General features: G+C 39.9%; 2 protein-coding genes across 5 annotated transcripts in view; one reads left to right on the forward strand and one right to left on the reverse strand.

Moving 5' to 3' along the window:
* The window catches only part of LOC123705252 (paramyosin-like), a 40,688-nt gene extending 24,734 nt beyond the window's left edge, over nt 1-15,954 (reverse strand). For all 3 annotated transcript variants that reach the window (XM_045653955.1, XM_045653956.1, XM_045653957.1), the window contains exons 1-5: nt 15,914-15,954; nt 12,286-12,471; nt 5,359-5,556; nt 4,989-5,001; nt 4,687-4,811 (exon numbers count right to left, since the gene is read on the reverse strand). In XM_045653955.1, coding sequence (XP_045509911.1) covers nt 4,687-4,811; nt 4,989-5,001; nt 5,359-5,556; nt 12,286-12,471; nt 15,914-15,919 — 528 coding nt within the window. In that variant the 5' untranslated portion in view covers nt 15,920-15,954. The remainder of the gene's footprint in view (nt 1-4,686; nt 4,812-4,988; nt 5,002-5,358; nt 5,557-12,285; nt 12,472-15,913) is intronic.
* Nucleotides 15,955-19,748: 3,794 nt separating this feature from the next.
* The window catches only part of LOC123705561, a 61,757-nt gene continuing 58,729 nt past the window's right edge, over nt 19,749-22,776 (forward strand). The window contains exons 1-2 of one of the 2 annotated variants that reach the window (XM_045654400.1): nt 19,749-19,787; nt 20,294-20,302. In XM_045654400.1, coding sequence (XP_045510356.1) covers nt 19,781-19,787; nt 20,294-20,302 — 16 coding nt within the window. In that variant the 5' untranslated portion in view covers nt 19,749-19,780. The remainder of the gene's footprint in view (nt 19,788-20,293; nt 20,303-22,776) is intronic. The other variant, XM_045654401.1, reaches the window with a different exon arrangement.

The following is a 22,776-nucleotide window of genomic DNA, read 5'->3' on the forward strand; positions in this document are numbered from 1 at the left end:
TCGTGTTCCATCGTTACAATATTGTATTCACTGAAAAGTGCTTCATATTGGTTGAGATGGTTGTTAAATCATCTCAATAGATGGCGCGCGGTGTGTCCCTTAAGACACATAAAACTGAAAGGATAGAATAAATTCGATTGCTCAGGCGGGTCACGAGTGGCTGAGTTGGTTAGGCATCCGCCCCGGAATGGCGCGAAGGATGCGGGTTCAAGTCCCGCCTCGTGATCGAATTTTTTCTATTCTTTATAAATTTATATTTATAAAGCATTTGAATGCCATAAAAAAAAAACCAAAAAATATAAATTCAAGAAAAGGTCGTGTTCCATCGTTACAATATTGTATTCACTGAAAAGTGCTTCATATTGGTTGAGATGGTTGTTAAATCATCTCAATAGATGGCGCGCGGTGTGTCCCTTAAGACACATAAAACTGAAAGGATAGAATAAATTCGATTGCTCAGGCGGGTCACGAGTGGCTGAGTTGGTTAGGCATCCGCCCCGGAATGGCGCGAAGGATGCGGGTTCAAGTCCCGCCTCGTGATCGAATTTTTTCTATTCTTTATAAATTTATATTTATAAAGCATTTGAATGCCATAAAAAAAACCAAAAAATATAAATTCAAGAAAAGGTCGTGTTCCATCGTTACAATATTGTATTCACTGAAAAGTGCTTCATATTGGTTGAGATGGTTGTTAAATCATCTCAATAGATGGCGCGCGGTGTGTCCCTTAAGACACATAAAACTGAAAGGATAGAATAAATTCGATTGCTCAGGCGGGTCACGAGTGGCTGAGTTGGTTAGGCATCCGCCCCGGAATGGCGCGAAGGATGCGGGTTCAAGTCCCGCCTCGTGATCGAATTTTTTCTATTCTTTATAAATTTATATTTATAAAGCATTTGAATGCCATAAAAAAAACCAAAAAATATAAATTCAAGAAAAGGTCGTGTTCCATCGTTACAATATTGTATTCACTGAAAAGTGCTTCATATTGGTTGAGATGGTTGTTAAATCATCTCAATAGATGGCGCGCGGTGTGTCCCTTAAGACACATAAAACTGAAAGGATAGAATAAATTCGATTGCTCAGGCGGGTCACGAGTGGCTGAGTTGGTTAGGCATCCGCCCCGGAATGGCGCGAAGGATGCGGGTTCAAGTCCCGCCTCGTGATCGAATTTTTTCTATTCTTTATAAATTTATATTTATAAAGCATTTGAATGCCATAAAAAAAACCAAAAAATATAAATTCAAGAAAAGGTCGTGTTCCATCGTTACAATATTGTATTCACTGAAAAGTGCTTCATATTGGTTGAGATGGTTGTTAAATCATCTCAATAGATGGCGCGCGGTGTGTCCCTTAAGACACATAAAACTGAAAGGATAGAATAAATTCGATTGCTCAGGCGGGTCACGAGTGGCTGAGTTGGTTAGGCATCCGCCCCGGAATGGCGCGAAGGATGCGGGTTCAAGTCCCGCCTCGTGATCGAATTTTTTCTATTCTTTATAAATTTATATTTATAAAGCATTTGAATGCCATAAAAAAAAACCAAAAAATATAAATTCAAGAAAAGGTCGTGTTCCATCGTTACAATATTGTATTCACTGAAAAGTGCTTCATATTGGTTGAGATGGTTGTTAAATCATCTCAATAGATGGCGCGCGGTGTGTCCCTTAAGACACATAAAACTGAAAGGATAGAATAAATTCGATTGCTCAGGCGGGTCACGAGTGGCTGAGTTGGTTAGGCATCCGCCCCGGAATGGCGCGAAGGATGCGGGTTCAAGTCCCGCCTCGTGATCGAATTTTTTCTATTCTTTATAAATTTATATTTATAAAGCATTTGAATGCCATAAAAAAAACCAAAAAATATAAATTCAAGAAAAGGTCGTGTTCCATCGTTACAATATTGTATTCACTGAAAAGTGCTTCATATTGGTTGAGATGGTTGTTAAATCATCTCAATAGATGGCGCGCGGTGTGTCCCTTAAGACACATAAAACTGAAAGGATAGAATAAATTCGATTGCTCAGGCGGGTCACGAGTGGCTGAGTTGGTTAGGCATCCGCCCCGGAATGGCGCGAAGGATGCGGGTTCAAGTCCCGCCTCGTGATCGAATTTTTTCTATTCTTTATAAATTTATATTTATAAAGCATTTGAATGCCATAAAAAAAAACCAAAAAATATAAATTCAAGAAAAGGTCGTGTTCCATCGTTACAATATTGTATTCACTGAAAAGTGCTTCATATTGGTTGAAATGGTTGTTAAATCATCTCAATAGATGGCGCGCGGTGTGTCCCTTAAGACACATAAAACTGAAAGGATAGAATAAATTCGATTGCTCAGGCGGGTCACGAGTGGCTGAGTTGGTTAGGCATCCGCCCCGGAATGGCGCGAAGGATGCGGGTTCAAGTCCCGCCTCGTGATCGAATTTTTTCTATTCTTTATAAATTTATATTTATAAAGCATTTGAATGCCATAAAAAAAAAACCAAAAAATATAAATTCAAGAAAAGGTCGTGTTCCATCGTTACAATATTGTATTCACTGAAAAGTGCTTCATATTGGTTGAGATGGTTGTTAAATCATCTCAATAGATGGCGCGCGGTGTGTCCCTTAAGACACATAAAACTGAAAGGATAGAATAAATTCGATTGCTCAGGCGGGTCACGAGTGGCTGAGTTGGTTAGGCATCCGCCCCGGAATGGCGCGAAGGATGCGGGTTCAAGTCCCGCCTCGTGATCGAATTTTTTCTATTCTTTATAAATTTATATTTATAAAGCATTTGAATGCCATAAAAAAAACCAAAAAATATAAATTCAAGAAAAGGTCGTGTTCCATCGTTACAATATTGTATTCACTGAAAAGTGCTTCATATTGGTTGAGATGGTTGTTAAATCATCTCAATAGATGGCGCGCGGTGTGTCCCTTAAGACACATAAAACTGAAAGGATAGAATAAATTCGATTGCTCAGGCGGGTCACGAGTGGCTGAGTTGGTTAGGCATCCGCCCCGGAATGGCGCGAAGGATGCGGGTTCAAGTCCCGCCTCGTGATCGAATTTTTTCTATTCTTTATAAATTTATATTTATAAAGCATTTGAATGCCATAAAAAAAACCAAAAAATATAAATTCAAGAAAAGGTCGTGTTCCATCGTTACAATATTGTATTCACTGAAAAGTGCTTCATATTGGTTGAGATGGTTGTTAAATCATCTCAATAGATGGCGCGCGGTGTGTCCCTTAAGACACATAAAACTGAAAGGATAGAATAAATTCGATTGCTCAGGCGGGTCACGAGTGGCTGAGTTGGTTAGGCATCCGCCCCGGAATGGCGCGAAGGATGCGGGTTCAAGTCCCGCCTCGTGATCGAATTTTTTCTATTCTTTATAAATTTATATTTATAAAGCATTTGAATGCCATAAAAAAAACCAAAAAATATAAATTCAAGAAAAGGTCGTGTTCCATCGTTACAATATTGTATTCACTGAAAAGTGCTTCATATTGGTTGAGATGGTTGTTAAATCATCTCAATAGATGGCGCGCGGTGTGTCCCTTAAGACACATAAAACTGAAAGGATAGAATAAATTCGATTGCTCAGGCGGGTCACGAGTGGCTGAGTTGGTTAGGCATCCGCCCCGGAATGGCGCGAAGGATGCGGGTTCAAGTCCCGCCTCGTGATCGAATTTTTTCTATTCTTTATAAATTTATATTTATAAAGCATTTGAATGCCATAAAAAAAAACCAAAAAATATAAACTAATTAAAGTATCTCAAATACATAGGTAACTATCATTTACATATTCTTTCATCACATTACTATTCACATATTTAAAGCGGCAATATAAATAAATTTAAACATCAAAATGTAGAGCATTTTATATTTTGTGAAAATGTAAAATGTCACATGCCCATAATAATGTAATACGGTCTTTTGGCAAAAACTTCGTTATGTTATAACGTGACGCTTCACTGATTTCAAAGGTAATAATATAATTTCCACTCATCGGTATTTAAAATAAATTTTACACATTTTCGACATTTTTACCAACTTATAACCATGGTCTTTTGATCGTAGATTAAATGTCAATTTCTAGCATTTTATCTTTGATTTAAATTTAATTCCGAATCTAAACCAATAAAGCTTAATTGTTTGTTGGTTTGTTTGGACGCGCTAATATCAAGAACCGGTCGGATTTTAAAAATTATTTCTCCGTTAAATAATCAATTTACCAATGAAAACTATAATATAAGATAAATAGGAGCGGAGCAATGCGGGTAAAACCGCGGGGCACAGCTAGTGTCAAATAACTTTAATTTACAAATAATTAAAATTTTAAATATCCGAATACCGCGGACAAAAAGCTAATACTAAATACTCTACAAATGCACGCACGCATGTCGACTTTAACCTTAACACACACATTTGAATCATATTCAAATTCAAACTTAAACATTTATGACGTCCTACATCCTATTAATATGACGCGATAGTTTGTGAGGATGTTTGTTACTCTTTCATGCAAGTGAACTTCTTCTTCTTCTTCCATACTAGTGAACCGATTACAATGAAATTTGGTATATATGTAGCTGAAGACCCAGAAAAAAAGTAAATAAATTCCGGGGGCGAAAATCTAGTCCGTACCTACATAATTTGAACAATCGCTATAAACGTGTACTAATGAACCGTTAACCTTTTGTATTTGCAGCAGCCGCGCCCTCGAGTCGCGTATTATTCTCGCGCTCTTGCGTGTGTTGTTGTGAATGTCGCGTATTTGCCTTGTTAGCGGATCATCCAGGTCCACGACAGACGGGGAGCCTGCAATTGTTTCCTTGTGTAGCTCATTCGAATGTGCATGCTATACAAATCTTTTTATAACTTCTAAACGTATATAATCTTAGTGGTAGTTATTCATTTTATTTTTCTATTGACAGAAAAATAAACAATAAAGTTATATTTAATAGCATATTAATGAATAAGATGATCGTTACTTACATGAACGAGACTTCTGTAAAATATAAAATGCATTGTTAATTACTTGTTTTTATTGAAAATAAATACTTCTAGGCAAAATTAATTTATATTATCCAGAATTAAGTACTTATAACTTCTAAAAAGAATAAAACAATAAAAGTACCTATGCATAGCATTTCTGCGTTTAAAACATTTTTTTTTTCATTTTGTTGCAAGCCATGTATCACCCCGTATGGCGCTTCAAAAGCAATGCAATAACTAAATAAATTAATTAGTAACAGCAAAATAACTAAATTTAAATAAGTTAATTTTTTTTATTCATTAAAATAAATCTAGTTAATAAATCTTATTTTAATGTTAATTAAAGTTTATTTCTCACGGCAACACTAACCTTAGACGCCACGCTTTTTCCCGCCCTGTCATTCCTCCACAGACCCTGTAAGCGTTGGCGCGCTTTTTCGTTTTCGCGCGTCATATTTTCTTTTTCAGGGCTCGATGGTTCGCGCATTGTGAGCGAACTGTCAGAGCTTTTATCGTCACCCTGACCGGCTTTCTCTTCTAGGTGGACTTGCTCATCGCGTTTACTGGGCTAAAATTATTTTCTATTTGTATAATTTGCATGTAAGAATTTAAGTCTACAGAAAAATAAACAGTTTATATTGGCATATTATTACATTGCCATGAATGAGATGCAATACTTTAAATATAAAATATTGATTATTGATAGATAGATTGATTTTTTTTCGTATGTATTAGCGTTCCGAGAGTAGTTTTATAAATCCTTGCGGATTTTTTTTTATATTTTAAAATTGTCGTTGTGTTGAATTCCACCATTAAAAACCTAACTAATGTTCAAAAATAAAAACCATACAAATAATCTGCATTTTGTCTATTTTAAATAAAACCTTCTTCCTTAGTTTTTCAAAATATCTTGAAAGTTATTTACTTATTGATTATTCCCTACAGGGAGACTCAATAGCATGTTATTACTACACGAGAGAAAACTTGTTTGAGCGAGCTAATCTCAGGAACTACTACTGGATATAAGTATGTGCATTGTGCATGCTACCTGAATTCTATATATGCTGTATATATTATGTACCAAGAGACTGAATAATTTACATTTGTAACAAATAGATGGCGGTAAGTATTCTCAAATCACACTCTAAGGTAAAACGTGTAAAATAATTTGCACCAGGCATGTAGAGATGGCGCTGAGTCCTTGTTAATCTCGCAAAAGATTTACATAGCCTCTGGACACTTACATACAATGTATGTATCCTGATGAAAAACCTTGGGTAATATTTGAGGTTATAGAACAGTATACGCTTCTAGTACAGACTCAATATTATTGAGGACTTGTAAATATTATATACTACATAAAGCAACCACAGATAGCGCCACAGCGGATATTATGTATCTAAAATCGCGCTAAAGAATTTTTTTCTGAAAAATTCATGTTTGCTCAACGTAAAGTCCGCACTACATCTCCTACTCGATAGGGATCTCTGAGGCTTGGGGTTGCTTTTCAGGAATTTGTTGGTTCTTTTTTCTTGGTCGTTTGGTCTCGTTCTCAGCGTTCTGCTCGCTGATCAATAAATAATTAATTAATTGATTAATTAAAATCAATTAATTAATTGAATAATTTGATAATTCATAAATAACTTGCTTATTTCTGAGTTATTAAAATTTTTATTGCGGCCAGATGTAAATAAATACATCCTGCAATCATGCCGCCGCCGAGCGTGCCGCCGCTGCCGCAGCGACGCGCGACCCGTCCGCGCGCACTGGGCCGCAGGGTCTATAGTCGGTCGGTTGCCGCACTTGAAATGGGCCTGGACGCCATTGCCGCATCCGGCCAGGCCGCAATTGTGGCCCGCTCAACAGCAGCTGGCCGGCGTCCTGTGTTGGTGTCGGAACCTCAGTCAGGAGCCGGCGATGAATCATTCCTGGCGAGTCCACTGACGTTATCGCCGGCCCAATCCACCGAATCCGTATCCTCAATTACTCGCTCACTCACACCGAGTCGTCAACAGGCCCCGGCTAGCGCCGCCACACTAACGCCAGGCACTTTGAAGCGCGCCGCACAGGCACCACTGCCACGTACTCCGCGCTTCCCAGCTCCCTTACCGGGTATTCCTGTGGGACGCTTTCCCTCCCCTCCCCATAGAGTAGGAGAGAAAACTCTCACAGCGTCCCCGCCTCCTCCTCTGAACATGCCGACGATGTCATCGGGCTCTCCTATGGAGATTGGGACAACCGGCCCGACATACGCGAGCATGGCCGCGTCCCAAAAATCCCCAGCGCTCTCACCCTCCACCTGCTCCGCTGCCGTCGCTCCCGCCGCGACTAACGCTAACATTAATACGACTGCGACCGTCACTGCAGCCTCTGCCTCCCCCTCTGCTGCTGCCGGCACTGCAAGCGCCGCGCCACCTACCAAACAGCCCAACCGCTACCCCCCTCTCATAGTGGAGACACTGCCCGACTGGCCGACCCACTTTAGGGAGCTAAAAAAGGTCCTTGGGCACACTCCTAACGGACGTCCATTTGGCAAGGGTGTCCGTTTTATACCAAAGACAGACCAGGAGTTCCGACTCATCCAGCGCTATCTTACGCAGCTGGAGAGCAACACCGGAATCTCTTGGTTCTGCTACTCGCTGCCCGCTGAGAGAAGCGTGAAAGTAGCGATCCGTGGTCTGCCGGCTAACACAGAACCGGCACTAGTGGAGACAGAGCTGCGCGAGCTCGGGTTTACTCCGGAACACGTGCGTGCAATCCCCGCTCGTCCAGGTAGGCCGGGCTGTCTGATGTTCGCGCAACTGCAGCGGACTCCGGACCTCATCCCAGGCATTTATGAGGTGAGCGAACTGCTCTGTATGCCTGGGATCACAATTGAGGCATGGCGCGGCAGAAAGGGGCCAGCGCAATGCCATCGATGCCAGCAATTTAGGCATTCCTCCCAAAACTGCCACCGGCCAATAGCCTGTGTGCGTTGCGGTGAGAACCACTCTGCAAAGGAATGCCAGCGTCCGCGCGAGGAACCACCAACGTGCGCCAACTGCGGCGGCGCCCATACGGCAAATAACGCGACCTGTCCGATATTCCGGAAGGAGACGCGCAACCGCCGAGCGGGCACCGTCGCGCGCACTGCTACAAGTGCGCGCGTGCCCGCAACTGAAGCCGATGCACCTGGCTCGCTCATGGCTGCCGCCAACCAGCCAGGGCCGACGACTAAACGCCGCCGTAAGCGTGGCAAACGCACCCAAACGCGGCCGCCAGCAGCACAGCCTACGGCGCCACTTTTGGCAGCGCCAGCCACTGCACCACCAACCACTGCACCGCCTACTGCTCTGCCGGCAGCATCTACCTCTAGGCCGCGCTCTGCACCACCAGTTGCGCCGCAGCCTACGCAGCGTAGCAAGAAGTCCAAGCCCTCCGTGGTCGCCGCCCCCATACAGGGGACGAAGGCGAAGCGTGTGATGCCGCTGGACCCCAGACTGACTAAGGTTATCAGCACTCTTAATCAGGTGCTGGTGGCTATCCAAGAACAGCGTGACCCAATACCGCTGATCTTGGGCTGCATCGCGGAGCTCTGCGCCTCTTATGTCTGAGCTCCGCATCGCATTTTGGAACGCCGACGGGCTCTCAGCGCAAAAAGCCCGTCTCTTCAAAACCTTGCTCTGTCAACGTCAAGTGGATATCGGCCTGGTTAACGAAACACACCTCCGACCGGTAGACAAGTTGAAGGTTTCCGGATACTATGTCTATCGGGAGGACCACACCTCGCCGATCGGGACTGCTTACAGGGGATTAGCAGTCCTGGTCCGTCGGAATGTCATTCACCAACTACTTCCAGTACCTCAGTTACAGTCGTCGTACGCCCTCGGCGTAGAAATCTGTGTAGACCGCCAGCCCACTCGTGTGTTCGCTTTTTACAAGCCGCCGCAGAATCGACTCGCAGTGGCTGATGTCCGAACCTTGCTGGACTCGCCGCTGCCCACGATCCTCGCTGGCGACTTCAATGCGAAACACACGGCCTGGAACTCCAACACCGTAAGCCCGGACGGCAGACGCCTCCTTGACGACGCAGACCGCCACGGCTACGAAGTGGTAGGACCAGAGGCCCCAACGCACTACCCGTACTGTGCAGCCCATACTCCGGACGTCATCGACATAGCAGTTGCTCGTGGCCTCGTCGCCGCACCGTCGCTTGACGTCCTGGATGATCACCTCATTTCCGACCACCAAGCCGTCCTCATGACGCTGACACTGTCTCCGATGACAACATCACTGCCTTCTCCGAAACATCGCCAGGACTGGAGAATCTTCGCCGAACACATGGCTGAACATTCTCCGTCCTTTAGAGTCGAGAGCCCTGCAGACGTCGACCGACTCGCCACGGACTTCAGCGCAGTCTTGTCCAATGCGCTTCGCGAGTCCAGACTCGACGCTGCATCCACTCGCAAGAAACCCCAGCTCCCTGCCTACATACAAGCGATGTTAGAGGAGAAGAGGAAGCTGCGAAGATTATGGCAAAATCTGCGATGCCCGACCATGAAGACGCGGTTGAACGCTCTGGCAGCCAAGATTTCGGACGCACTGGAAACGGTAGCAGTCGAATCTTGGCACACCGCCATCGAGCGAGCCGGCGATGACTGGTCCGGCATGCACCGCCTTTGCCGCCAGCTCTCAAGGAAGCCCCCTCCGATTAGACCCCTCATGGCCGGTGACGGAACCCCACGTTACCGCGCCGAGGACCGAGCGGAGATTTTTGCAGACTTCCTGGAGACGCAGTTTACGCCTAATCCGACCGCGAATGTGCAGCACGTAGAGACCATCGAGCAACAGGTGAAGGATTACTTCGAACCGCCGATACCACCGACAGAAGACCCCGTCGTGTTCTCTCCTGGACGAGTCCAAAGGATGATTCGACGAACTAAACTACGCAAAGCCCCCGGTCCGGACCGAGTCACCAATGAAGCCCTGCGTCACCTTCCTCCGCGAGCCATCGCGACGCTGACGCGGCTCTTTAACGGAATCCTCCGTACCGGGCACTTTCCATCTCCGTGGAAGCTCGGCCGAGTCATCCTACTTCCCAAACAAGGTAAAAATATCTTGCTACCCGAGAGCTACCGTCCCATCACCCTTCTGTCGTCAACCTCGAAAGTCTTCGAGAAGCTACTGCTGCTGCACATTACGCCCCACCTTCAGCCACGCGACGAACAGTTCGGTTTCCGCGCCGAACACTCCACCACTCTACAAGTGGCGAGAGTACTGCACCACCTCGCTGCCGCCTACAACAAGCGAGAACAATCGGTTGCAGTATTCCTCGATATGGAGAAAGCGTTCGACCGCGTATGGCACACCGGACTCATCTACAAGCTGTCCACGTCTACTACTCCGCGTCGAGTAGTTAAGACTGTGGCCACCTTCCTGCAAGACAGACGTTTTCAAGTGGCGGTTGAAAATGCTCTGTCCACAGAGCGCCCCATCCGAGCCGGTGTGCCCCAGGGAAGCTGCCTGTCGCCCGTCTGCTATAGCAGATACACGGACGACATTCCAGTCGCTGGCGGAGCCATCCTAGCGTTGTATGCCGACGACGCTGCGTTTATTACCACCTCGCTGAACGCCAAGCATGCATCGGTAAAGATGCAGCGAGCACTGGATGCACTTCCCTCATGGCTGGAGGACTGGAGACTCAAGGTCAACGTGGGGAAAACTCAGGCGATTTCCATCGGGCGGGCGCGCCTTCTGCCGCCCCCGGTGTCTCTCATGGGCGAGAACGTCGAATGGTCACCGACGGCCAAGTACCTTGGTGTGACCATTGACAAGACACTCTCGATGCGGCCCCATGTGAAGAACGTGGTTGCCCAGACGCGCGCCGTGCGGAACATACTCCGCCCCATGCTGGCGTCTCACCTGCCTCTCCGTACGAAGCTGTGCATTTACAAGGCCTACGTTCGCACGCGACTCACCTATGCGGCCCCTGCGTGGTTCGCGCTGACCAGCGAGACGGACCGCAAGTCGCTGCGAGCGCAGCAGTCGCTAGCGCTCCGCACCATCTCCGGAGCACCACGCTTCGTACGGAATCAGGTCATCTCCAGGGACCTGCGCATGGAGAGCCTGGACGACTTCGTTCGTCGTCTGAGTTCCTCTATGTTCGCGCGCGCCGACGGAGCGCGATCCCAGCATTTGCAGGGCATCGCGCCATACCATCGGAGACCGCCGGACATAAGAGGCCTACCACGTGACCTAGTCTCCTAGGACACGACCGCTTCCTCGCCGCTGGCTGATGGGCGCCCCCCGGCACTTTGCCGGCGGGCTCGACCTCGCTAAGTGGCGGGTGGCTTCACCCACGGACATTCCTCCCTGCAGCAGCTAGCAGATCGCCCGCGATACCACGCGGGCTCGATCGCACTGCAGCAGGACACCTCCCGGACACGACACCTCGGACCATTAGGTCCCACCCAGTGCCCCGCCTGTAGTTGCAGGCGGCGTTGCCACCACTGAAAGGGGCCGTCGCCCCGAACAGTTACCCCGAGGCCTGTGAAGGCCTGCGTGGATGACCCCGCGATCGATCCGCACTACACCGTTATCCCGAGTGTAGCAGACATATTAAGTATAGTCATTCGTCAGTACTTTGAATTTTTGTAGAACTTGTACAGCTTCCTGTACGGTTCAAAAAAGATGTCATGAAGAGTTTCACGTTAAGGCCGGTTGCAGAGCTTCACCGACCATCAGTGCGTACGTCAGTCGTACGGTAGACCGTCAGCTAGAGCTGAATGAACGTTTTTATGAATTTCCATACATATGACAAGCGTGACTGACGTACGCACTGATGGTGGGTGAAGCTCTGCAACCGGCCTAACACTAACCGTCTTAATACAAAACACGGACTAACTAGAAACCGGGTCTAAAACATACTAAAACCACGGTCTAAGTAATTTTAATTATAAAACATGTTTAAGTGTTAATCCATGCAAAAGAGCAATAGATAAGGACAAGTTTAAATCTCTGTACTAAACACTATGACTATATTATAGTCTGGTTTTAAACTAGGTCTATTTGATTTTTTTTAATAAGACGGACTGAGTTTAATAAGCGGGAAGAAATAACAGAAAGACCTAGTTCCGCATCAAATAAATCACAAATTCTTTTAATTTTTATTTCATACAATTTTCATGTTTCGTCGCAACGTAACAAAACTGTATCACACTACCTACATAAAACGAAATCCTACCAATCTATCATCTATTTATTGTTCTATAATCAGAACTATTTTACAAAGTAACAAGTAACAAAGGAAAACTTGTACCAAATTAGATTCGGACGCAGAGCAACCGTCTCTGGGTGTTTTTTCGGCGTTGTGGCCACTGGAACGGTCCTTTTTATTACCCCAAAGTTTCGGCAAGACTTGAAACTCTGGACTGCTTATAGTTTGATCCAGCGAACCACAGACTTGGGAAATTCCACGGCTTGAGCGAACTTTCTGTTTTGAAGACTGAAATAATTCAACGCGACATTATTGAAATACTATTAATAAAGACATATTGGATGTTGTGCTAAATGTTTGAGCCAACTAGATTTATCATCGTTTAACTTATGAATGAGTCATTCATAAATTTAACAATATTATACAATACACATAACTTTTCATAACTATTATATAAAGTTCCCCTGTCACAGTGTTAGTTACCATACTCCTCCAAAACGGCTGGACCGATTCTCATGAAATTTTGTGTGCATATCGGGTAGGTCTGAGAATCGGCTATCATCTATTTTTCTTACCCCTAGGTAAGGCAGAACAACGTTTGCCGGTACAGCTAGTATAAATATAAAGATAAATTTCCATATTTCTTCTTGGAATAATAAGAGAATTCTAAGAGTGAGTTCCCAATTTTGCATTCTTAATGCGTAATACAAAAAAATAATTATCTATGATTTCCACATTAAAAAAGTACATAATAATATGATAATTACTTACTATTAAGTATATCATTTTAAATAAATTTAAGCAACATCTTGACTTAAACTATAATATACTTTATGCCTTTTACTATTGCATAACTTTACAATTCAATAAATTTTCCAATGCTTTCTACATTTAATCTTAATAATATCTCACTACTATATTATAAAGGCGAAAGTATGGATGTATGGATGTTTGTTACTCTTTCACGTAAAAACTACTGATCCGATTACAATGAAATTCAGCACACGTATAGAGGGTAACTTGGATTAACACATAGGATAGTTTTTATACCGGAAATCCCACGGGAACGGGAACTATGCGGGTTTTCCTTTGCAAACGCGAGCGAAGCCGCGGGCGGAAATCTACATAATGCTGATAGATTTCTTGATAGATGGCTTCAAAATTTATACTGTTTTGCTTTATCGCCTTCAAATCAACTATCTCTCAATTAAAATAGGTTCAGGCGTTCTCTTGGTCGTCGTCGTCGTTGGCCTATTAAATCTATGGTAGATTATAAAATATGCAGTTACATTATAATGAAGAAGTTAAAATTCTATATATAGCTGTACCAATCCTGTACCTACTTACTACGAAATTAAGAAAAAAACTATCTGTCCCGGCCAAGAAGCTTATATCTAATACACTGGAGATTTCGGTATGAACATTGACGTGTAACAAGAAAATATTGCCCAGTTCATGTTTTTTATCACTTTCACACCTAACTTGGTATTGCCACTGTTAATACGAAGTTTTCCCAAGGCTACTATGTATGCTGTAATATTCTGTGCAAAAGGTTAGTTTTTGTACATGAGTTTGTTGATAAATTGCCAACAACGTCATTCAGAAGCATTGTTGGATGAGACAATTATTATTTATGCTAAATAAACTAAGTATCTGAACCAATTATTAAAAAGCGATACTCCCTGATTATGGGTAGTCACCATAATAAAATTGTAGCAACTCTCACTTTGTCAATATGGCATGTGTGTCAAAAAAATTGCGTCGCTTCGAATATTTAAGTTAATATTGTTGCTTATTTAATGAATATTTTCCGAATATAAAGAATGCATTGTATTGTGCAAAATTGCAGAAGTGTTTGGACACCAAATTCTGGCATAGAATTTCACAGGCAAGTGTATATTTACGTTATTTACAATATTCCTCAATACTCCTGCATTTACCTGTTTAGAATCATTTCAATGGCAAAAATTGTCTAATTTAGCATCATTTTAGTAAGCAGTCATGTTAAATTTGTTATTTCCCTAATACTTTATCATTTTTCAACAAGTTTTCAATAAACAGATTTAACAAGTAAGGTAACCATGATGACGAGTTTTTATGGATAGCGAAGAGAATATTATATTGTAATAACAATATTATGATGAAAATTTAGAACACCATTTTAAAGATTGTTACTAGTAATGAAACAACACATGACATCGGTATTGCACTCACATGTAGTTATAAGATTGTTCGTTTTTACATTGAAATTTATACTTTTTTAACTTACCTCATATTTTTTTGTTTTACGTATTTCAGCTTTCCAAAAAGTAAAATAAAAAGAAATATATGTGCCCATCAAGGTTACTGAGGATTACAACCCAGAAAAAAATACCTTTTGAAAAATAAACTTTGTAAAGTTAGCTGAAATTTCTGCAAGGCTGCTATAAACAGTTTTTCTTTGATGATTCTGGCTTGAAATTGACCCGTCGAAGCAACGCGTTTAAAAAGAAGATCTGAGTAGCTAACAATTTGGTAAACAGCATCTGATGCAAAACACAACTTTCCTCTATTTACAAAGGATGTTAATGCTATATATCGGTTCATATCCAAGCTTTGTAGCCAAAAGTTATTTATAACTATCATTCTATACCAATTAAAATTGTATGTACCTACCTATAAAGTATGACCATAATATTATAATATAAATACTGTTAAAAATATATGTCGTTATTATTTATAGACCATGATTTTTAGTTTTTTCTATTTTGAAAAATCCTGAATTTACAAACCAGCGTGGTCACTCGACAGAAAGAGACAAATAACATGACTGACGTCATTGAATGTCATAGTTTCTTGTTTCAAGATAATGGTCATAGTGCAATCTCCAGTGTATTAGAGGATATAAGCTTCTTGGTCCCGGCAAACGTCGTTCTGCCTTACTCACTCTTACTTCACTTAGATGTTGTCCGATTCTGATAGATTCATTTCATGTAATCTATACTATATAAAAATAAGTCGGGTTTTCCTTCCTGACGCTATAACTCCAGAAACGCACCAACCGATTTCCACGGTTTTGCATTCGTTGGAAAGGTATCGGGCTCGTGAGGTTTATAGCAAAGAAAAAGTGTCTCTGGTGGCGAAACGGAGTTCGGCCGGTTTGCTAGTCATATACTATAGAAAATTGTTAATGTTTTTTTTTTTTGTATTTTTATTATTTTATAGTTACGTTGTGTACCTATAGCTGACTTATCTTGCGTAACTGCGGCCATATAATTTAAATACACACCATATTCCTAACTGCATCTTATCATATTATAAGTAAGCAAATTAATTATTAATTACAATAGGAATCCCCGTGGAAATGGATTTGTTGGCACTTGGCAAAAAATTTGGCAAATTGAGTATTAATGGTGCTGTTTTTAGGGTGCGAAGGTTGATCTTCATTGCCAAACCATTTGAAAATATAATAAAAATCTCATTGTTTTCATTGCATAATCAAAATACAATGAGAAAATTTTGATTGAGAAATTTTGCTAGTATAACACTTAAATAATTCTGCAATTTAATTCAAAACTTTTATAACGGTTAAGAACATCTTTTATCGTTAGAAAAGCCTGAGGTAAATTCTATATCATGGAATCATATAACTAATTACTGACTATTATTATTTCCTACTATACAATTTTTGGTATTAATAATTCATAGTGTCTTTATTTACTGAGTCATTCATAAAATCCAAGGATTTTACCTTCATTGCACAATTATAATCCCATAAACAAACTACACAAACAGAAAATATCACCAAATATTTATAAAAAACTCAATTTGACATTAGTCATGTAGTGGAGACAGTAGACTATAATATTATTTTTTTTTTAAAACGGTACCGGCCAGTTTCGCTTTAAAACATAGAATATTAAAAGATTTTTTTTTTATTCGAAATAACGGAAATAAAGTAATTGAGTATCTATTTTATTGTAAGCTTGTAAGATTGAATTGAGTTAAAAAAAAGAAAGAGCGTAGGTACGTGCCGAGCATACTTGTCAGAAGTGAAACTTCTTTGGCAAGATTCGAAGGTACCAAAATCGTCCCTTTATCCCATGACGTGACGGTATTGCCATGACGCGCTTAAAGAAGTTTCACCTCATAAATACATATTTACTTCGGCTGTATATAATATTTTGTAGACAGTCTTTGAATTGGAGCTTCCCTCTATTTTGTTTCCAATATTACTCTTTTAAAAAATGAATTTACCTAAGTAGTTTTTTTATGGGAATGTTATGAATTATAGTTTTATGTGAAACTGTTAAAACATTAAAATACTCATGAACATTAAAATTATCTTTCCGCAATGACTAGCAAAACGTTTAAAGGTTTAAAAACATAATTATTTAAAACTTCACACATCATATCATCTACAAAGTTGTTGTAACATTACCAACCTTTGTGATTTGTATTTACTACAAAAGCAATTTTATTACAAGTTCATTTTTAAACGTGCGTCATAACTACCACAATGTGTAATCTTTTATTTTAATCTAATTTTTCCATAGAATTTTATTTTAATCTAATTTTTCCATAGAATTAACAGTATAACCATTACATACTTATACTTATAACTAATGTAATTACTATTACCGTTAGATTTCTATTTCAGAATACAACTGAGAACTCTATTTTATATTTCTTTTTTAACAAAAATAAATTAAGAACCACCTTCAACATTATAATAGTAGATAAGTACTATATGAGACCACATGGCAGGCACCAACTTTCAAAAATAATAAAAAGATTCATTATAATCAATTCACCCAAGCGAGTGTTCTGATAACAAAGCAAAAAAAATACAATCGAATTGAGATCCTTCTTTTAATCGATTGAAAAGCATGCTCTCCAGTCACTAAAGTTATAAACGTGGGAACGCATCTGAAAATCGAAGCCACTCCTTTATATATAATATACGATATTCATCATCACGTCCTCTTCATAAATAATCAACCGATTTTCGAATGTAATATGCATTTAATTGAAATGCATATTACATTCGAAATGAATGACATGAATTATTCTCTTCCATTAGTGATCATTGGATCACCTTCGTATGACCAAAATATTATAATGTGAATGCATAAGGTGCATTGGGGAAAATCCGACCATGCACACAGTGTAAGGAAATCCCGCTAGATTGCGATTTCCTTACACTGTGCCATGGCGTAAATAGATTATGTATGCTAATAATAACAAAACTATATATATCTTCATGCAATTCCTTTATCATATGTACTTACAATATAAATAATATATATTACCCCTCATCTGAAATTGTCCAAATGCACTACCTAAATTTTGTACTACAGTTGTTGTGCAGTTGTAAGTGTAATTGGTGTAATTACATGTTGTTTCCATAACATCGTTTATAATGGAAAACTAGTTAAAAATTACGTAATATTATGTTATTGTGGACAAAAGAGTTTGTTAGATTGTTTGTTTGAACGATTTATCTCGGGAACTACTGGTCTGATTTGAAAAATTTTTTCGGTGTTAGATAGCCCGTTTTTTGAGGAAAGCTTATAGGCTACATAGCCTATATCATCACGCTAAGACCAACAGGAGCGGAGCAATGCGGGTGAAACCGCGGGGAACAGCTAGTTAATAAATAAGAGCCAGCGCGCACGAGCAACTTTGTCTCTCCCACCCATGGGCTAGTATGAAAGTGCGCACACGTAGCGACGCAACTCCCCGTACTATTGATGGGAGAGACAAAATAGTTGCGGAGACAAAGTTGCTCGTGCGCGCTGGCTCTTAAGCAACTCATTAATTTTACAGTCTTAGAGCCAGCGCGCACGAGCAACTTTGTCTCCGCAATTATTTTGTCTCCGCAACTATTTTGTCTCTCCCACCCATGGGCTAGTATAAAAGTGCGCGCACGTAGCGACGCAACTCCCCATACAATTGATGGGAGAGACAAAATAGTTGCGGAGACAAAGTTGCTCGTGCGCGCTGGCTCTTATAATTTTTATATAGAGCTTTGAAATTATGGTTTATAAAACGTAGGTTCACTATAAGTTTGAAAAACGTTAAGAAATCTGAACAGCATTAAGATATTATCTTCAATAACTTTCATCGTGATCTTTTTATATAATAAAAACGCTTCTAAAGTAATTAACACGTTCACAAGGAAACATAAAGCCGCAACTAAAAATGTCATCAAAACGACATTAATATTAAGTAATAGCTAGCTTTCCACCCGCGGCTTCGCACGCGTTTTCAGAGAAAACCCCGCATAGTTCCCTTTCCCGTGGGATTTCCGGGATAAAACCTATCCTATCTCTCAAGTTGGATCGAACTGCACATGGTGTGCGAATTTTATTATAATCGGTTAAGTGGTTTAGGAGTCCATTGAGGACAAACATTGTGACACGAGATTTGTATATAATATTAAGATATTATAATGACCGACATTGGTTATTTGATACACGTTCTTAGACTGAAGGTTATTATGGAAAATAAAGCTAATTGTTACCTACACTTGGTTTAAATTATGTTTAAACGGTAAATGATTACCTATATCAACCTTATAGGTATTTGATATGTTTGTTAATCATCGTAGTACCTACGTAGATTATGAATCATGTTTTGATAACAATTCCAATTTTATGTACAATAATGCAACAAAAATAAAACCCTTAAGATTTGGAATAGAATTTTCATATGTGGTATTTATTTTGAATGTGATATTGCGATATCAACATTCATAGTATACCATAATATACTAGGAACTATTACTTCTATCCTAAAGAATGTAAAAATATAATTAAGTTTATTAGTATTATATTTAGTATTGCGTTAAGATTTTTTAGCCTGTGATTTTCCATCCTACCAGTCCTACTAATATAACTAACCCTCAAGTTTGTGAGGATCGATGTTTGTTATTCTTTCATGCAAAACCTACTTAACCGATTATAATGAAAGTTGGTATGTAGGCAGCTGAAAACCCAGAATAAGACATAGGTTACTTTTTATACCGGAAATCTCACAAGAACGAGAACTATGCAGGTTTTTTATTTGAAATGGCGGGTGAAGCCGTGGATGGAAATCTAGTATTGTTATTGTCTTGCTGCGCTCCGCGGTTTTACCCGCGTGGCTCCGCTCCGCGGTTTCTCCCGCGTGGCTCCTCTCGGTTTCACCCGCGTGGCTCCGCTCCGCGGTTTCACCCGCGTGGCTCCGCTCCGCGGTTTCACCCGCGTGGCTCCGCTCCTGTTGGTCTTAGCGTGATGATATACCCTATAGCCTTCCTCGATAAATGGGCTATCTAACACCGAACGAATTTTTCAAAGCGGACTAGTAATTCCGGAGATTAGCGCTTTCAAACAAACAAACTCTTCAGCTTTATAATATTAGTATTGATTAGTAGGTATAGATTTGATTAGACATTAGACACTAGAACCTAAATATGAACCTCGCGGTATTTAATACGTAATTTAATATCACATTGTAGGTAATCTTGTGAATATAAAAATAGATAGATATTAGATAATGCAATTAGCGGCATCTATATGGCTTCTCCGAGCTGAAGATAGTTGGTGACGGCATTCATTCAGTACTGTACGTGAAAATGGAAGGTGAGTCAATTTTATTATTAATTATTGCTTAGCGAATTTTAATTTTATTCATAGAAAATAGAAGAGAAATTTAGGTTTTGAGGTAGACATTATCTATTATATCAATAAAAATTGTAGGTATTGCGGTATAAGTTATATGAGGATGAATGTAGTGATCTACAGACAATTTAATATTTAACACGATTTTTCTAAATATGTGTATAATATAGCTACGTATTTCAAACGATGTTAGATGAGATGTAGTTTAAGAAGAGTGTAGGCGTTTAGAATGAAAGGCATATCGAAATATTTTTCAGTTTTACTTATGTCGTCTTCCTTTTAATAGCTGATAACATATTTGGTCAGGTCCTTATTCTGTAAATGCTCATAAACAGTGGTGATTGTCTACCATTATCTATGGAAATATAGATATGATATATTCTATTGGTAGCGCAAAATCTATTATTAAAATGTTTCAGTAGGTATATACCATACTTAATAAATGATTTCTTTTTTTCACGGTGCAGCTAAATCTGGTAAGTTTTTATCTTCTTTATTTCGGTTATAGAAGAGTAATGCGTATTTAATTTATCGTGTAACGTGATTTTACTTTTTCTCATTTCTTTATACCTTAGGTTTATACATACATTGTTGATAATGTAAATATTATTTTCCATTCTGTACAAATCTTACATGAGAATAATTGTGCTCTACATAAGGTTCTGAATTTGCAAAAATGAAACTTGTAAATTAAGGCAAGCATTCAAAGAAATACCATCATATTAAAATACGATTCCCAGCAGTTACAATAAATACAACAGAAAAAGACGATCTAATATCGCGATTGACTTCACAAGCCTACTTTCCTACAATATATGTATTATGTATTACCAACTAGGTTTCTGCCCACGGCTTCGCCCGCGCAGTCAAAGAAAAACTCGCATAGTTCCCGGTCCCGTGGGATTTCCGGGATTGCGTCATTTTCCCGGGATAAAAAGTAGCCTTTCTCGTGTATCAAAATATCTCCATACCAAATTTCTTGAAAATTGATTCAGTAGTTTAGGCGTGATTGAGTAACAGACAGACAGAGTTACTTTCGCATTTATAATATTATGTATGGATGAATGTGTCTTATCAATGCAGTATTTATAACCCCATCGCCATTATCACATACACGAGGAAATCAAACACCCGCACACATTAAACGTTATTTATGTTCTTTGAACGAAATAAATAAGATAACAGCAAGGGTATTGTGAAAATACAGTTATCTAATGTTATATGAAACTGCATTCATGCATTTCGCTAGATTACTAAATATATAGAGGGTTCCGAACCTCAAAAGGAAAAAATGGAACACATATAGGATGAATTTGTTGTCAATTTGTCTGTCTGTCTGTCTGTCAAGACTCCTTTTATAAGGTACGCGTGGAGGCATCAGGATGAAATTTATATTGAATAGGTACTCGCACTTGACCGGTTTTTATTTTTGACTAGCTTACCGCCCGCGGCTTCGCCCGCTTTGTCACCATCCTCTTGAATCACTCTATCTATTAAAAGAAACCGCATCGAAATCCGTTGCATAGTTTTAAAGATTTAAGCAAACAAAGGGACATAGGGACAGAGAAAGCGACTTTGTTTTATACTATGTAGTGAAGAGATACTACATTAGGCGCGTTGAGAGTATACCGTCACGTCATGAAGTAAGGTGACGATTTTGGTATCTTTGAATCTCGCCAAAGAAGTTTCACGTCTGACTCTTGTTTCCAGCACACACGCTCTTTATCCTAGATTAGAAATAACAAGCTCACAAATAATAATTTGTTGTGAAATTAAGGGCGAGTTTCATCACTTACTGATAAAGTTTTTTATAGTTTACTAGTACATAATATCTATAAATAGGTTATCAATGGATAACCTATTTAATACTTCCCATCTTAGCTTCCTATATAAAGTACTGTGTGGTTTAAGTGTATATAGTTACATTTGAGTTTACATACATGGCTATGTATTTTTCGTTATTTTAACTGACTGATTATTATTAGATATGCTAAAATGTTTTTCAGTTTCATTCCAATCAATAATAGCCAAGAGGCATAGAAAATGTTCTTATATTGAAACGTATAATATGATACGCCTACTTTGCGTGCTTAAAAACTGCATAGCTTTAAAAGTATCATCGGAAAGGTTATTTAGGCCATATACTTTTTTCGGTTAACCTTAATAATTATATTCTTGTATGTTTGTGATACAAAGCCAAATATAAAATAAAGATAAAGTACTTTTTACGTTCAAGGTGTTGATAAATGATAATTTCAAGGTACCTACTCAAACCAAAAATATATTATGTATTACACTATACGGGGTGTCCCACTATTTGTATACTAGACGCGAAAGGACTTATAATTTTGCCTATACTGATCACGTAAAATTACATCAAAAAATTTTGGCTAAATTTTTCCTGAAATCCATGTTTTCTTCTCTAGCTTCGCGCAGCCGGCATATATCGCTTCTCTAATGTGAGCAATTTGTCTATGAAAACAAAATCTTAAACGATAGGTCACGTGCTGGTAGCAAAGTTGAGCGGGTTGCTTGTATTGGGTGTACAGTGTACACATAGAGTTTTAAAAAAATTCATCCATTTGAAAAAATAACTGCATCTGGAATTTAATAAGTATTTTTTACGTACTCAGCGTATGCAAAACTATAACCTCCTTTGAACTTAGCAAAAGTGGGACACCCTGTATATAGGGTGGGCCATAAGAAGTCATCCGATGTTGTCTCATTTTTTTCTTTTTGAAAAAGTTCGATTATGTTTTTTGATAATGTTAATTTGAACCTTAAGAATTTTATTGGTCAAGTCGAGAAGATGTCATCGGCCAAATGGGCACCGTCACAACTATAATACGTATTGTGAAAAATTATAATACCTTAAGTACTAATAAATATTGTTAATATTATCTATTCATACGCCTATTACAATATTGTCAATCGTTAATCTAGTAATAAA

The sequence above is a fragment of the Colias croceus genome, chromosome Z (assembly GCF_905220415.1).
Source record: "Colias croceus chromosome Z, ilColCroc2.1".
Lineage (NCBI taxonomy): Eukaryota > Metazoa > Arthropoda > Insecta > Lepidoptera > Pieridae > Colias > Colias croceus.